General features: G+C 35.0%; 1 protein-coding gene across 1 annotated transcript in view; it reads left to right on the top strand.

The window, feature by feature from the left end:
• The window catches only part of LOC150107164 (PHD finger protein 12), a 664,368-nt gene extending 645,462 nt beyond the window's left edge, over positions 1–18,906 (top strand). The window contains exon 15 of the mRNA XM_090391685.1: positions 17,040–18,906. Within this exon, the coding sequence (XP_090247811.1) occupies positions 17,040–17,252 (213 nt within the window). The 3' untranslated portion in view covers positions 17,253–18,906. The remainder of the gene's footprint in view (positions 1–17,039) is intronic.
• The last annotated feature ends 256 nt before the right edge of the window (positions 18,907–19,162 follow it).

The following is a 19,162-nucleotide window of genomic DNA, read 5'->3' as shown; positions in this document are numbered from 1 at the left end:
TACACATCGAATACTGACTACCGTATAACCTTGAAAGAGCGAGGATTATCCTCTGTCTGATTACTAAGAATTAATTATCTTATATATTGTGAAGTTTTATAAAATTATAAACTCTTAATTACCTAGAACCCAATGTTTCAATATTTTGTGCTAATGACATAAGGGGATTAGACAAACAGCAGATGTATAGTAAGTAATGTTCAGAGTGATACAGTTCTGAAATGTGCAGTACTACCAAACATGACTTTTGCTGCTCATGATGATGTTCATCACCAAGAAATCATTTTTCTTTATATTAATTTTGTGGATGATGGCCTCAGCTGCTTTATGCTTGTGTATTTTCAGTTTATATGCATACATTGTAATTAAAGATGGTGAAGATTATTGCTCTGATGGTTTCATTATTTATCGCTACACTATAGTTAAGGGAATTAACTGCATTATTGACAGTATATTTGGAGGATGCATTGCCCTTGCATTTTCCGAGGTTGAAGCATTTCCTTCGATCACAAGTGCATTTATTAGATTTGATTTTCCTTGTCATATTTTCTTGCATTCTGCTGCTCTCTGAATTCTAGTGCTTAATTTTCTGCAGTGTAAATACTGAAGTCGAGATAATCTTTGTTGGATTTCACATTCACAACTCATGTCAGTGCTGGGGTATTTTCTGTTGGAATCATTCAAGGGTTAACGCCAGATAACAGGAGACCTCTGCATTGCTTGAAGGAAAGTGGAGAAGTGACTGGGACTTCTGCCCAGTAGTGTCTAATCTTTTCCTTATGTGGCATGCTCCATTAGTATATATATGTACTGAATGAAGGAGAAGAGGCTAGCATTTGGGACATGGACATTCAAATCAGTATTGGCTTGAACTTAAAATAAACATGATGAAATTTCATGCTGGCTGAGGGGTTTAGGCAAATAAAAACATAAGGAATATCAACAGAAAGGATATTGAACTAGCAGAAGTTCTTCTGCCAGTTCAAAACAGATGATATATTGCTAAATAATAAATACAGAATTTTATAATCAGGCAATGGTGATCAGGATAATAACATTTGATACCAAACATGAAGATAAACTCCTTGATTGGTAGGTGGTTTCAAATATTCATGTGGGCAGATTTCAAAATGGAAAATCAGACAACATAACTTTTTATGCATATTGTCCTACACACGGTTGTACTAAGGAAGAAGTGGAGGATTTTTACAGAAAACAGCTAACATAATAAAAATGGAAAAGTTGGTCCTTGGTGAAGATCTAAACAGCAGGGCAGGAAATTAATTCCAATCATATAAAAATGTTTGGGGAAAATTTGGAGAAGTGGCAAAGCTAATAATAATGGTAAGTGCATGCTAGATTTTTTTTCAGCACACCAGTGTTTCAACATAAATACCGTATTTACTCGAATATAACTTGCCCTCACATATATCTCGCACTCCTGTTTTTACTTTAATTAAAAAGAAATTAAAAAGTTTCGCTTATACCTCGCACACACAAAAAAAAATTTTAACTTTAAGAAAGATAGTGAATTTTGTTATGGCAGTTGCAAAAAGTTTGGAATTTGGTTGAAGAGAATCAGCATATCAACTCAACAATCGTCGGCTTGCCTTTCTCATTGAGTTGCACAGTCTTTTGTTAATACTGCACCAATCATACACCTGTCTTTATAGCTGAGCTATCTCTACTGGCCTACCATTGCTGTATATTTCGCGCTCCACTTTCACTTCTCATTAGTCATTCGCTAATTTGAATCTTTAGCGCCATTTATTGCTGCTAAAGATTCAGATATATTGCATGATAAAGTTAAGTGGCCGATCGCATAAATAATGTATAATTAAAATTTAAATGCATTCATTTTATAAATAATGTGTGCAATTATAAATTATAATGAATACTGAGAATTTAATTATAAACATCAATTTAGTTTTTTCCTGAAAAACTTAAGTTTCCAAAAATCGCCGCATGTATCTCGCACCACAATTTTTTTTAACTTTCATTTTGAGGGAAAAAAGTGTGTTATATTCGAGTAAATACAGTATGTGCACAAATTATTGACTATGTTAGTGTTGTTGATAATGATATTGTTATATTATTATTTTCTGTAATCAGCTGTTCCAGTTATTTAAAAAAAAAAAAATCTGTCCAGCTGCACCATTGTTTATCTTTTTTTTTTTTTTAATCTTGGTAAATTGGTTTTTATACTCCGAGTGTTCATTAATTACACGAGGGGGTTAAATTCCGATCGGTGCAATAACTTAACTATTTCTTTTAGAATCCATAAAATTATTGACTCGAGACCGAATATATATATATATATATATATACTGTATATATAAATACACACACACACACATACATTTAATGAAACTAAAACAGTATATACATTTTAAATAAAATTGCATAAACATCAGCAAAATTAACTGGATCCAATGCCTTCAAAAATAAATCTACACTTTAGAGATTTTCTCATCCAAAAATATTAAAATCATTCATTCTCTGACTCATTCTATTATTGGATTATTTGACATATACTTAATTACATCTACTAGACTAAACACGTTGTTTTCACTACAAAAATGTTCATCAGAGTCAGTTTCTTTGCTAGGCCCTTTCTGTAAATATAAAATTTTCTTCTTCTTTTCCATGGGATCCTTTTTTATCTCCCTTATGTAGTATACAATATTATTCCTCCTGTCTCACTGACGTATAAATATTCTTACCTCTTGCAATTATATTTGACGTGCAATTTACAAATTTTTGTACCAGAGAAAGAAGTTTCTTCTACTACTTCATAAACAATATATCTAAATTGAGCTCTTCATGTTAAGCTGCTTTACAGTTTCATATTTCACCAATTACTTTTTCCATAGTAATCCAGTGTCCTTAAGACAGAAGATGAAACTTTCCAGTCAGCTTTTCCTCGAACATTCAGAACATCGATTGCAATATCTTCTTTTATTGACTGACTATAAACTCCTCCAGTTTAAAAACTCGCAATTCTACGATTCCTTTTTGGAATCTTCTATTAACATTCTCCTGATGTCACGTAAAACTTAAAAACTTCCTAAGAACAGAATTCTCCGGTTGCTGTTCTCAAAATTTCCATTAGATCTCTATTGTTTTCCCCGTTACCCCAATACCAAACACTCTGTCTGTCTGTCACCTGTCAATCACCCATCAATCTCCTCACCAAGCATGTGCACTCCATGTAAATGGCAAGCTAGAAGTTATGTATAGTGGCTGACACATTGTCTCCGTTAGTGTAAACAGTGTCTAAACAAACCACTAAAAATACCTCAACACTTAACAATTTTATATGACAATAAAGATTACAAATTAATATAAACTATTAGAATCTAGTAAATATATCAATGTCAAATGGTTTACATTTCATTTTGACAATTAATAATGGGCATATTGCAAGTGCTGATGTACATGTTACGAAACCAAAACTAACATATTAACATAGAAAAATTATTGTAAAAAGATTTCATAATTGTAAATTATGATTATTTTTACAATGTCTTCATGTTGGTTCCAAACAGAAGAGTATACAGAGGAGTTTTAAGCAAGATAAAACTTAATCTTATATTGGAAAGCAACCTGTATAGCCCTATGGAAGTAGCATTTCGTTCCTCTAGTCGTCGACTGTAGGAACTTTTTCTAACCCCATTCTTCAACCGGTACCTGAGTTAGTTGATCTTGGGTATGAGCAATTGGGTTTTTCTCCTGGAAATATGTGTTTTTCACCCCATAAAATCAAGAAAAATTGTACAACTCACATTATTTGACAAATAATGACAAATCTTGAAGTTTGGGATACATCAATGGGAGGCTGCATACTCGATTGGAGGAGCTGTACTGGAGGAAGTAGGGGAGACGAGATCTGGGAGGGGGAGTGATGATTGATAGAAAACTGAAATTCAGGGAGTATATTGCAAAGGTGGTGAATGTAACCCAGAGGATTGTTGCAATACTGAGAAGGATGCTGACCTGCAGAGATAAAAGAGTTACCATTTCATTGTATAAGACCCTGAACAAAGATGGTTTTTCAGGACTGTACAATGTTAGTTATGAGGATCAGCTGAGGGAATGTGGACTGCAGAGTTTGGTGGATAGAAGAAGGAGCGGTGATATTATTATTTGACACCTCCAGGGAGTCCAAGACTCATCGAGGGAGGGCACCTGTTCTACAACTCTGTCTCCACGATTCAATCACCAACTGACCGCAACTACACCAACGCCACCAGTATTTCCCCAGATAATAATCACAAACTTCCATGCCCACGGCGGGATTTGAACTGTTGAGAGAAAGTTATAGGGTTGACACTGGGCAGTTCTTTCACTTGGTGGAACAGTGGGAAGATGACAAGGGGCTATCCCTGGAAGTTACGAAAGGAAGCTGTGAGGAGTGGTTTCTTTGCATGGAATGCGTTGTCTGATAGAGTGGTGAGAGCAAGAACGGTCAATAAGTTCAAGGAATGGTATGATAGACTTTGTGTTTCCTAGAAAGGACCTCCCATGATGAGTCTCTTGACTCCATGGAGGCCTGAATAATAATAATATCCTGTATTAAGATTAAAGACCACAATATGGTGGCATTAATCTACACCTCTTTTCACTGAATGCCATTTATAATTAGTGATAGTCTTGGGGAAGCTATCTCTAATTGGCTATCGGTGGAGATTGAACTGCTCCCCCCCTCCTCAGTCTTCAAACATAATATAGGGTTAAAATGACCTTGTTGGCCGAGTGGATAGCGTATCCGCTTTCCAGCTAAAAGGATGCGGGTTCGAATTCTGCCGTGGGAACAGGAATGGATGTTTTAGAATGGCTGTGGAAATACCAGTGATGGTCAGCATTAGATGTTGTTGGTGTAGTTGCAGTCAGTTGGTGATTGAGTGGTTGAGACAGAGTTGTAGAGTAGGTGTCCTCCCTCAATGAGTCATTGGACTCCCTGGAGGTGTCAAATAATAAGAATAAGATGTTATAGATGGACTGTAGACTCAGCTGTTGGAAGTTTTTCCACTTGGTTATACCATAAATTAAAGATGCCAAGAAATTATATTCTTGGTTTAATCCTTTGTCAAAGTGTAAGCAAACAAAGTTTGCACCTGAAGTAACTTCAGGACTGGGTAACTTGTATATAGAGGCTAACGACTTCGCATCACTTGCCTTAGTATCCCATAATGCAAAGCACATATCCTTACAGTCGTATAATGCTATGCATCATGGAAAGGTCACTACCCAGACTGGTTTCGACCTTTATTGAGATTTCATCAGTGGGAGCCAGACCCAGAAGTGATACTAAGGTTGAATTAATGCAGAAGTCATATGGAAATATGACTAAATATTTCCATATACAAGTAATCAAAAGGTTAGCCTCTATAATACCATTTGCCCAGTCCTGAAGATATTTCAGGCCCAAACTTTATTTGTTTACACTTGGATAAACCAAGAATATAATTTCTTGGCATCTTTAATATATGTAGACTCAGCTGTACAAATATTATTCAAGAAAAAAAAAATGAAACTTGGAAAATTAGAACCAAACTTTGGAGTTTATATTGGTAAACATGAAGGAAACATTGATTGAACTAGGGAAGCATGTGATGAAGTTGTCTGCAAAGAAAGCAAATTTAAGAACTCCATGGTGGACACAAAAAGTTTAAAAAGGCAGTTGTTGAAATGAATAAAGCATGTTAAATATTCCTGGCAAGTAAGTTGGCAGGTGCCCTGAGTGAGTGCAGAATAAAATGTAAGAGAGCTAAGCTGTATATTAAAGTAGCTAAACAAAAGTCAGTGGAAGACTTTGGTAAGAATACGGAAGTAAATATCATAAATGTGGCAAAATATCTTAATTTTGCATTTATGTATGCTATTTTAGCAATCCTTAAAAACTGTTATTTTGAATGATTGCTAAATGAAAGAAGTAATAGAACAGTATTAGAAAATATTCAAGTGGAATGCATATCAGTACATGAGTTAAAAAGCCATCAGAAATTTAAAATGAAGAAAGGGACTGGAGTAGATGATAGTGCCATTTCATAAGGGTGGTAGCAGACTAGAAGTGTTTGTAATTCATCAATTCATAGTTTCCATCTGAAAAAAGATAACACAATTTTGTGTAATGTGGATGACAAACAATATCAAGAAATGTTCAATTATGACAACATAAAAGTTTTACAATACCATTCTTTTCACCAGGTTTTCTGCACTGTACCATTCAGAAAACCTGGTGAAAAGATTCAAGCCCTCATAGTTCCCATCTGTAAAAAGGGAAATAAAACTGAATGAGAGAACTGCAGTAAAATTGCTTGCTGTATGTTCCAGCTAAAATTTATGCAAGCATACCTTAGGCTAAAAAAATTGTGGAAGAGAAACTTGGTGAAGAACAAATTAAGTTCAGTCCAAATAGAGATTATTAAGATCAGTATTTTTACTTTACAACAAATAGTTGATAAATCATGGGAATATCACAACAGTCTATACTGAAGTTTGCAGATTTGGAAAAATGGCAAGATGCTTTTTAAGACACTACAGTTATAAGGAGTAAATCAAAGATTATACAGATCAATGTATAGTATATATAAACTGTAATTCAACAGTTAGAATTGAAGGAAATACAAGAAAGTAGTTTGATGTAAAATCAGGTGTAAAGCAAGGCAGCATACCATCTTCACTGTTATTTATTATCTAATGTGAATCACATAAAAGAAAGCAGCATTAAACCTAATGTCAAAAATGAAGATCTCAAACATTGAAGTATATTATTTGCTTTAAGCAGATGATGTACTTCTAAAATAATAAACAGAAACGCTCCAGGATTCTTTAACTAAATTGCATAACAGCTGTAGAAAATTTACTATGAAAATCAGCGAAATTGTTTGCTCACACTTGGATAAAGGATTAAACTAAATTTATTATAGTCTAACCAAGTGAAAAATAAACTTTCAACATCTTTCTTGAAATCCAGAGTAATTTAATAAAAAGGTGGCACACCTTTTGGCAACTCCTATAGGTAAAGATGACCTCGCCATTGCTTCTGGGCCTGGCTCCCACTGAAGAGATCTAAATAAAAGTCGAAACTAGTTTGGGTAGTGGCCCTTCCCTTAATGCATAACATTATACATATCTGCAAGGAGATGTGTTTTGCATTATGGAAGATACTGAGATAGGAGTGATGTTAGCTTGGTCCACCTTTGCTACGAGTTGCCCGGTGTTGTACTACCTTACCCCAGTCCTGAAGATATTTTCAGGCGCAAACTTTGTTTGCTCACACTTGGATAAAGGATTAAACTAAATTTATTATGAATATAGGCAAGAACACAAAAACTTACTGGTTAAGAAATATTTACTAGTAGCAGTGGCAAATTGTATATCTCGAGTGAAAAAAGAGAACACAATTTGGTGTAATGTGGATGACAAACAATATCAAATCGGAACTGCGGGTAAAAAAGAGGTTATGGAAGAGATATAAGGAGAGGGATGAAGAACAGGTGCATGAAGAATATAAGACTCAGGCCAGGAGAGTGACTATTATGGTAAAGAATGCAAAACTGGAATATGACAAGAGATTGGTCCTGAAATCCAAAGAGAATCATAAGGGATTTTTTTGGTATGTGGCCAGTAGGAGAAGAAATGATTGTGGAAGAATGACATTCTCTCTCTATGTTCACTGGGCATCTACAGATGCCGTATGGGCACTCCGATGCTCAGTGATGTGCCACACCAGGCCTCATCGTGTAGTCCTGTTGTTTGCTTTTCTGGCGGGCTCAGCTCTGTGAAGAACAGTCACTCCACACATACCATCCATCCATCCATCTCATTAATGATCTACCCCTTCCCCTTTTTCCAGGAACTTTACCTTCTATTACTGTTCTGAGAATCCCCCTTCCATCCTTTCTATGTGTCCAAAGTATTTTAACTTTCTTCTGTCAATATCCTTAAGGAATCTTAAAGTTCTACTGATCTTTTCTAACACCCATTCATTTGTACGCCTTTCATTATATGATGTCCTCAACAGCCTTCTGTAACACCACATCTCAAAAGCAGATATCCGTTTCTTATCTAACTTCTTTAGGTTCCAAGTCTCACATCCATAAGTGTCTGTTGGAATTCACATCCAAAATCCTCAACTTTGTTCCCATGGTGATAGATCCATTCTTCCAGATTTTAGACAGGTCTCTGACTGTTGTTTAACCATTCCTAACCTTTTTCTGACGTCTTCTGAACAGCAATTCTTCACATTAATAATGGATCCCAGGTGCTCAAACTTGCTGACTTTCTCATTTCTTTAGGTTCCAAGTCTCACATCCATAAGTCTCTGTTGGAAAAACAGCTGCATCCAAAATCCTCAACTTTGTTCTGTGGAGATAGATCCATTCGTCCAGATTTTAGACAGGTCTCTGACTGTTGTTTTAGCCATTCCTAACCTTTTTCTGACATCTTCTGAACAGCAATTCTTCACATTAATAATGGATCCCAGGTGCTCAAACTTGCTGACTTCCTCAATTCTTTCTCCATTAAGCTACTTTTGTTTCTCAAGAGCTTCTCTGTTTGTGTTTCCTTTGAGAACCATAATCTTTGTCTTGCTAGGATTGAGTTGAAGTCCTCTGTTATTACTGGTCTTGTTAACTTTGTCAAGAATTAGTCCTAGTTCCATGTCATTACAAAGGAGTACTGTATCATCAGCATACCTCAGATTACTGATCAATCTACCTTCAATCCTAATTTCTGTCCTGAGCTCATCCAATGCTTCATGCATGATGTCCTCCACATATATACTAAACAGACATCCTTGCCTAAATCCTTTTCCAACTTGAAGCCAGTCAGTCAATCAATCCAACACCTGTTCTTACCATGGCTTCTTGCTCCCTATACAAGTTGGCTATCAACCTGATAAAGTGTTGAGGGAAACCCATTCTTTCATTACCTCCCACAGTTTCACATGCTTAACACAGTCAAAAGCTTTAGAGTAGTCTAAGAAACACATTGCCAGAGGGAGTCCGAATTCTTTATATTTTTGTATGATCTGTCTAAGGCAAATCTGTCTAAGGGCATCTGTGGTGCCCTTACCTCTTCTAAAACCTGCTTGTTGTTCGGGCATCTTTGCTTCAACTTCGGCCTCAATTCTATTTAGCATGATCTTCAATAAAATTTTGCTTGCATGAGATATTAAACTAATAGTTCTATAATTTTTGCATGCCTTCATATCACCTTTCTTATGCAGTGCTATGAAAACTGACTTCTTCCAGTCTTTAGGCCATGATCCTGTCTCCCATATCCTTGTAATCAATCTATGAAACACTCTTATCCCTCCATCCCCTGTAGCCTTATTAACTCTGCTGGGATTTCATCTGCACCTGGGCCCTTATTGCTGTTAAGCTGCTTAACTGCTCTTTTAACTGCATGCTTAAGTGGAGGAGGTTCCAAATCAAAATTTTCCTGATGAGTGGGCTCCACATTTTGTTTATCCACTCTGCTGTACTCACAGTATTCTTTCCATCTGTTTTTGATTTCCAACTCTTCTGTTAGTAATGCTCCATTCCTGTCTTTGATGACATTCAATTTAGGCTTAAACTTGTGCTTTAAGTCATGAACTAAATAAAACAACCTTTTATAATTGTGCCTCCTCATCTGGAACTCTGTTCTTCACATTTATTAGTATAAAACTTTTCTTTGTCCTGCTTGATGGCTCTTCTGACTTCTCTATGTAATCTCTTGTACTCTTCAGTCCCTGTGTCTCTTTGTTTTTCCAGCCACCTTCTTTTGATTAGTTCTCATGTTGAATCTGATATCCATGGGTCTCTTGGTCTTCTTATTGGGCCAAGATACTTCTTCACTGTATCCTGTATTATCACCTTGACTTCTTCCCAAAGCATTTCTGGTGAGTTCTCCTCATTGGTCTCCAAAAAATCATCCAACGGAGTTGATGTTTCTTCTGTGAATCCACTAGGAATTACTCTAACATTCAATCTAGTGGGATGTGCCTGACCTGGAAGGTTTCGTAGTCTTACTTTGGCTCTTACTAGCTGATGGTCTGTGCCACAATCTGCTCCAGGACAAGTATGCACATCAGAGATGTTTGTCTTCCACTGCTGGAGAGCCAGGATGTAATCAATCTGGTGCCTTGACCTATTAGTGTTAGATTCCAAGTATAGGTCTGTCGAGGATGTTTCTGGAAGCAGGTATTGATAATAACTAATCTGTTAGCACAAGCAAATTCCAGCAATCTTTCGAGAATGACAATGTGGGATAAAAATGAGAATAGAGTGACTGATGCAGAAGACATAGTGGAGTTGTTTAATGAACACTTTATATGGGTATTTCATCTGGAGAAGTAGGTTTTAATACTAGAGGGATAGGGCAGGTTCGACATTTAGAAGTACAAGAAGAGAGTGTGCTTCAAATACTGAGTAATCTGGATATCAATAAAGCAATGGGACTGGATGGGATTTCACCATGGGTTTTGAAAGAAGGTGTTAAAGAACTGACATCTTCATTGACACCTGGCTTTTGAATGAAAGTCTGGCCATGGGAAATGTACCCAAGGAGTGGAAGGAAGGTAAGATAGTGCCATTGCATAGGGATGGTAGCAGACGAGAAGTGCTTGTAATTCATCAATAGTTGTTATGAATTGGAGAAATTAGTGAGGGATCATTTACAGCATTGGGCAGATGAGGGTAATGTTATCTGTGAGAGTCAGCATGGATTTGTTAAGGGACACTCTTGTTTTAGTAATATGATTGCCTTTTATAATAAAGTGACGAGATTGATAAGAGAAAGGCATATTCTGCCTCTTTTTTTTTTTTTTTTTTTTTTTTTTACAACGGCATATGGGTTTAGATGTCAGGTTAGTGAACAGGAGTCAGGATTTGACTCTCTGATAGGTATCAGAGAGTTGTGTATGAGGGAACGGTATCAAGGAAGCAGGTTACAAGTGGGTCCCACAGGGCTCAATACCGGAACTTGTATTGTTTAGAAGTGCAAGAAGAGAATATGTTTCAAATACTGAATAATCTGGATGTCACTAAAGCAATGGAACTGGATGGGATTTTGCTATAATGTGCTCAAGAACTGACAGCTTTGTTGACACCGCTTTTGAATGAATATAAATGACATTGTCAATGGATTTCAGGAGGATATTCAGTTGTTTGTAGATGTGAAGCTATTAGTAATAGTGCAGATGTGGCAGCCCTGCAAGAGGATTTGAATAAACTGGACAGATAGACAAATGAATGGGGGTTTTGGTTTAATGCAGCTAAATGTAAAGTCTTGGAGTTTGGAATACATCGATGGGAGGCTGCATATTCTGTTGGAGGAATGGTACTGGAGGAAGTGGGGGTGATGATTGATAGAAACCTGAAATTCAGGGAACATGTTCCTGCCTGGCCTGGTTGGAATATGTTTGGCTGGAGAGTATCTGCTCTCCAGCCAAAAGGCTGTGAGTTCGAATCCCGCCATGGGCATGGACGTTTGTGATTGTATGTGAAAATACTAGTGGTGGTGGTGGGCAGTAGATGGCATTGGTGTCGATGATGAAAGTAATTGTGGTTCATTGTAATTGTTGGATTGAGTGGTGGAGACGGAGAGTTGTGGAGTAAGTGCCCTCCCTCGATGAGTCTCTGGACTCCCTGGAGGTGTCATATAATAATAATAAGATTCCAAAGGTGGTGAAGGTGACCCATAGGATTGCTGCATTACTGACCTGCAGAGAATCAGTAATGCATGTAATGCATTGCATTACAACTCAGTAATGCATTACTGAGTTGTAATGCAATGATCAGACCACACCTGGACTATCATACTCAAAGTTGGGGCTCTGGGATTTGAAGGGGATAAATTAACTGTGGTAAGAGTGCAGAGGCAGATAACAAAGATGGTATCAGTACTATACAATGTTAGTTATGAAGATAGCCTGAGGGAATGTGGACTGCAGAGTTTGGTAAATAGAAAGAGAGGTGATGTGATTGAGACTGTTAAACTGTTGAGATGTAGTTACGGGGTTGATGCTGGGGAGTTCTTTTGTTTTGTGGATCAGCGAGAAGAACCGAGGACAAGGAGCCGTCCCTAGAAGTTATGGTTTTGTTGCTTGGAGGATGGTTGAACTGTAGAATGCATTGCCTGATAGTGACGAGAGCACAAACAGTCAAGGAGTGGTATGATAGGCTTTCAGTTTTCTAGGGTGGGCTTCTGACAATGAGTCTTGTGACTCCATGGAGGCCTGAACCATTATAATAACAGGTGTTGGATGCCAAGACTGCAGAAAAACAACCCAGACGAAGATCTCTAGGTGGATTGATGCAGTTAGAAGTGCCCCAGAAGTCAGAAATATGACACTATTGGAGCATTGAGAAGCAGTAGACTAATTTAGAGGAAAGTTTGTTGATAGGAACTTAGTAATAATGCAAATTTATTCACATTGTATATCATAGTATCATGTACGTCATTTTGAGCAGGGTTCAAGGAACACCACTTAAATCTACTAGTCACAAGAAAAATTTTACTCGCCCAAGGTATGAATTATAGTATATATATGTACATACACTTACCACCATTTCAATTTCAGCAACAAAGAGAACATTTTTAATAGAATTTAAAGCAGCTAAATTCAGATTATGTGCAATAATTTGTATGAGCTGGCATGTATCTCTGTAATTTTGGCCTCTAGTCCATATTTTTTCCAGCATGTTACATGCTACTTCAGTTCCACTACCTGCTAATCAGTCTTCCATGACAAGAAAAACTGTTTTATTTCCCTCTCTCATCTGTCAAACTACTACAGCTGAGTTTTGGAGAGGAATTATCATCATCATCATATGTTGAATGTGCTAAAAATGGCACAAAATTAACAAAATTTTGTCATTTTCAGAGTGCCCTAGGTCTGATTAATTGGATTAAATGCTTCACATATTTGCAAGTTATTGTGTTGTGTTCAATATTTTTGACAAATAAAAGTGGAAAATGGATAATATTCAACTGCACAACCAGCATCACAGCAGATCAAATTCAGGCACTGATGATGTTTATAATAAAAGTAGTCATTGGCTCTCTGCAGTAATTGGCGATTATATATTTTTCTATATAGATTTTCATTATTCCTGTACTCTTTTTATCTATGGCAAGGTAATAATGTTCGTTATAAATAGTTATCTTTTTAATTGTTGATATTTTTGATGACTACACATAGAATTATAAATAACAAATTTCAGCAAAATCTTTCCAGCCAGATCCCAGAAATAATGTGCATGTAAATGGATTGTAATATCCCATTTTCTCTTGCATGTTAGTCTCAATGGCCTGTCATGGCCAAGTAACTTGGCTTCATTGAAAACTTAATTAATGCTCTGATAGAGTGGATGATCTTATCTCTACATTGCTATCATGTGTGTGTGTGTGTGTGTTCTGGCTAGTTTGCCTGTTTTCTGGAATGAAAAATCAAAATTTCCTGGAGTTAAAAACTGTGCCACCTCCATATGAGACTGGCTAACTCATCTTCACTTAAAAAGCCCTGATAAAGGTTCTTCACATCCTTGCTGGAATCTGAACCCAGGTCTTTCCATCCAAAGGGCATAGTCAAAACCAACTGAGCTATGGAGGCTCTGTTATTGTAATATATACTAATGAATTTTGCAAAATACACCTAAAAATGGCTATGTAAACACTTCTGAAATTGCAAACTGTTCACTGTTTCTAGATACTTCAATTATGAGAAAACTTCAGCATTTACTTTCAATCATGGTATACTCCAATGAATGTAGCATGTAAATTAAGGTGAAAAACACTAGAGAATTATTTTGCCAGTAAGGGATGTCTCTGCATAGACATGAATGAAAGAAAGTGCATGAATTTTATCGTCCTTGAGGTATCTAGAAATGGTGGACAGTTTTTTTGCAAAATGCATATACACATATTACATTCATTTTCTCCATCCACTCAAAGCCATTTTATAACTTTATATGGATGGATTTTTCATATTTATTATTTGGAATTCTTACAAAAATATATCATGCTATCACAATTTTTGTTTCAATTAGACCATTTGCACTGGCAAAATTAATTAATATTAATTAAAATTAATATTAAAGTATTACAAATATCTTTTCTGACTGGTTGGAATTTTATAAAATTTAATATTTAGAATTGCCCGTATGATTCAGTTTTTGTTTTAATCAGATGATTTTCAGTTTCAAAATTTAGTAAAGTAAAAATGAATCCGACTGATAGAAATAATTCCAAGGAATGATTTTTGTTTCATGTTAGCCATTTATAGTAATGAAATGTCTTTTTATCCATTACTTTTGGTTTAATCTTATTACTTTATAATATCTGAATTTCTATACCAGATTAGGTCTCTCTCTTCTGCAACCCTTATATCTCTCTTGACATAAACATATCCAAGAAAATTGAGTTTTCTCTTGTTCCAAGTTGTACTTTATTCTTGCACAACTATTTACAAATCTATCTAACCATAGACTACTGTTCTCACATCTGGAGTACTCCTAAAATATTCCAAAATCTTCGTCTTTCTGAAGGTTCTTGACTCTGTATAGGAGAGAACAATCAGATTGAATTTTTTTTCTTTTTTTTTATATGTGAATCCCACCCATGAAAGACAGTAATCCTATGTAGGCTAAGATAATTCAGAAAGCCTGCGAGAACTAGAAACCAAACCTAGAACTTTTTCAAGCTACTTCAGGTGCCCATTAAGTTTGACATTTGACATGAAACATTTGACAATGAAATTCATTCTCCCACCTAAAGACATTCATAAAACATCCGAACCCATGATGGAATTTGAACCCACAGCCTGTTGGTTCGGGAGCAGATATGCTAACCATTTGGCCTACCAGGACAGAAAAGTATCATTATTTACCATCTCTCACCATCAGTCTCTGTCACAGATGTTTAGTTTTTTGTGCTGTAAGCTTTTTCTACATGCATGATGCACATGCTTTTATTCTTCCATTTCATCAGAATCAAAACCAATTGAAGGCATTATGGAGGATACCAGACCCAGGGGAAGATCAAGATTAACATGGCATAAAGTCCTTAGAACTGCATTGGACTTTGAAAGCTGTTGGCATATGAATGAGCTTGCTTTGGACAGAGAACGGTGAAAGGCTCTTATTCACATGGGACTCAACCCATCTTGAAGGCGAAAGAGAAGAAGAGAGAGAGAATAAATTTTGCTTTATTTATCCCATCTATTCATGTTATTCAAAACAGTTTTTCTTCAAATACCTATTTCTTCGGTTAATTTCTTCTTTGTCTAGCATACCCTTTGGTGCCTTTTTAGCTTCAGAATGTTTTAGTAAAGCAGGTCTCTCTCTTTATACCAAAACAAAATATCAAAAGTTGCCAACTTATTGCCATTTCTTACACCATTGATTTGCAAAACAGATGCCATGAAACTTTCAACTAAATTAAAGATAATCTGAAATTCTTGCATTTTAAAAAATATCTTTCATTCTGTGGACATGATTTTTGTAATAATAATAATAATAATAATAATGATACTTCGAAATTTTGTTAGCCATATACGATAAATGAAATGGGTGCCAGTAGTTAATTCTATAGATAATGAAACCTTGTAAACTATTCAAACAAGAGTAATAGTAGTATAGATCTTGGAGACATCTAGAAACTACATGCTATGAATTTTTCACCAGCAGTGGCAACATATTACAGTACCAGAAAAATGTGATGAAGCAGTTCAGTGTATGTTCATTGAAACAAGTTTGAGAACCTCTACCTCTGCAGTAAATTGTTGCCTTGTTTTAGATAGAAATAATTCCAATACAATCATAATGGTAAACTCATATCTCATTGTCTCTGATATGTAGTAATAGAAATTACTCACCTTCATTATAGAACTTTTGATTACCACTAATATTCCAAAAATTCCACAATGTTGAACTTGTGATCTAAATGCCTGGAAGGTGATCACGATCACTGGTTTACTATACCAGTTTCTCACAGCCACATGTGCATTCACACAAAAGCTCACATTGTGATATAGAATCTGCCACTTATTTTCCATTGTTGCTGTTGTTTGAAATTAAATTTTAGTTTGTTGATAGTTTCTGTTTGAAATAGCATTATGTAATGGATAATGCTACTTATATCAACAGCAGGAACATCTCTTTAGAAGAATTTTTCTGCGCTACACAGTTTCTTGTGCCTTTTCTTGGTAGGTACAGCTGATGAAACGCCATTTTGAAGCTGCTATGATATGATATAATCACATAGTATCATCATCCACCTTAAAATAAGCTGAAAATACAAATTTGTGTTGATGTATAACTTTCCTTTCATATTTTGATTATGAAGCTTTTTTTTTTTTTTTTTTGTCTGCAATAACACTGATAATCTGGATGTTTGCAATACTAACTTTATATTTTTCAGTATTTTCCTTAATATGTTCCACTGGTCATTGCTTACTAGACATCCATAACTGGCTGCCTAGCTCAGCATAAGCAAATGTGACACTTTTCCTGGGCATTTTCAATGGAAAATTAACATTTCTCCCATGTCAGCAATTAGGTCAGATCAGTTACCAATGCAAGCAAATCCATTTTCCACAATTACCTCACTTTCTTTCCATTAGCAGCTGACATCCTATGAGTTTTGCTTACCAGTTCTAGGATGGATATTATGCAACTGTATTTAATAAAAGAATACTTCTGTTATATTCAGCTTGGAAAATGAAACCTATGCATTTCACTTTAAGGATTTTATTTTTGTCATGTGATTTTCCCATTGGAATTATAATTTTGGAGACAGCTGTAGAGATCTCTTATTATTGCTATTATTATTATTATTATTATTATTTTAGAGAAAAATGTATTATTATTGCCATAAACTATGCTTATATGTATATTAAAACTCTTAAAGAAAAAAACTATGTGCAAAATTTCAAACCTTATAGAATGCAAATTTCAACTGCAAGCTAACACTAGAAGCTTGAAACTTTATAATTTTTTGACACATCAATAAACTAAAAAAAATTAATAGCAGATAATATTTTGCAGGGCTGGAAATCGTGTAACTGCAAAACAAGTAGTTCAAGTTTAATAGGAGGTAGTGGAGCTGGTTGGGAAGGCACTGCTGTACTTCATCATGGCAGTTACATCAAGTGTGGTTGCCTTCAATTTGTGTTCAGTTTTGCAGAATGTGGAACAAAACCAGATATTGCAACAGAGAAAAAAAATGAAGTTCTTCCATCTCTATTGAATAAAACTTAAACTACTTGAAAGGAGTGTATCTAAAGGAAAAAAAATAATAATAATAAAGACAGTGACAGTTGCTTGGCTGAAAAATCACAAATGGAGATATCCTGGTGTTAGACCTCCAGCTGGCAGTTTTTTATATAACATTTTGTTCGTGTTGATGCATTTAATGATGTAGAACCAAGCTGTTTCATTTCTTGGTTGTATATCATATAATAATACATGTGTACACGCACACACACAGACGCACACACACACACACACACACACATATATATATATATATATATTTGTTTATACCATCATTTTTCATCTGCTAACACATCAAATTCCATGACACTGAAAGCGAAATGTGGACATTTTGCTGCACAATCATTTGACAGTTGATGCAAAATTTGTTAACTGGAGTGTTGTGTATACAGTAGCTAGAAGAAGAGTGTACATTTTGTACATTGCCATTTTATGAAACACATTGTATATGACCATTAATTTGTATTTTTGTCTCTTCTATGGACATTCTATGAATGATACCCATGGTTCATAGAATGCATTTTAACCTTCGATTTTAATCATGGGTATTAATAACAAATACCAAGATTACTGAAAACCTCATGGTGTACGTAATTGTCGGCTGTTAAAAGGAAAACAGATACTGTTGAAATATAGTATTATTGAGTTTTCTGTTGCTATTTAAAAAAAAAAAAAAAAAAAGAAAGAAAGAAAGAAAAAAAAAGATTTCTTATCTCTTGATTGTTGAAGGATTTTAATTTTAAAATATGATTTTAGCATTTTTACAGTAAATAACATTTTATGTTTGTTTTGAAATAGATCTTGCTATTTCAATGCTCGCATGATAGTTACAAAAATTTATATTTTTGCTCATCCATTCTTGAAATTTACTTTAGGTAATCTGAAGACTTTTTTACATCGTTGGGTGATATTTATTTAGATACCAGTAACACAGGTATTCAACACATAACATGTTCTAAGGATTATTTAATCGCATGATTATAAAGTTAGTGTCTGTTTTCTCAGGTAGCTGACTGAATTATCAGCAGCTGTTAGTACTTGTGGAAAGTAACAAAAGTTGCTTTCTATAAGTTCCACTTTTGAGCCTGATTTAATTAAAATATGAAATACCTGAACACTAAAAATATTTTTTAATTAAAATAAGTTCCATTATGTGATAAACTTTGAAAATTTAACTTACAGAAATATACAGAAAGAAATATTATATATTCTGATGGAATGTGTTGTTTTTAAAATAAAACACCTGCATTCATGTTTTAACCCTTATTTATATAAAATATCATATAGCTTCTCCACTGTTCTCAATTGGTCAAAATTTAGTTGAATTGATGGCATATGAAATTTGTATATTAAGCATTATCTATGTTAGAACTTACAATAGATGTGTTTTTGATAATAAATTTATTCTGTGCATTCCTGAGGTATTTCAAACATTTAATTATTTTTTTCTCAATGGGAAAAGGAAGAGGCTATATGTAAAATTATTTTATATAAATAAAAGGAAGTACAGAGGTGTTATGAGGAATGGACCTAGGGATATCATTTAAGATCAAATGTAACTGAATTTACTTTTATAAACTTGGTATCTATGTTGAACAGAGAAAGTTGATAAAAAATAAAGGTTATTATTGAGGCAAAAGACTTTTGTCCATCTTTTAAGATTTTTTTTTTTTTTTTTTTTTATTTGTTTAACATGTAGTTAATAGTATTATGCTTCATGCAATACCAGTCCAGTGTTGTAAGACTTTGGGTTAAAGAGATTGCAAGCTGATTATTTTAGCAGGTAGACAGTATTCTAACAGATTTGAAGGATCAAGGAATCGAAACATATAATAATGGACAGAAGGTTCAATTTTAGGAGACCCCTGCAGACCTGATTGCTAATAAATAGGAAT

The sequence above is a fragment of the Typopeltis vanoorti genome, chromosome 4, assembly GCF_054136105.1.
Source record: "Typopeltis vanoorti isolate ZY-2024b chromosome 4, IOZ_Tvanoo_1.0, whole genome shotgun sequence".
NCBI lineage: Eukaryota > Metazoa > Arthropoda > Arachnida > Uropygi > Thelyphonidae > Typopeltis > Typopeltis vanoorti.
The sequence above is the reverse complement of the archived record's forward strand: the minus strand, read 5'-3'. Positions and strand labels throughout refer to the sequence as shown.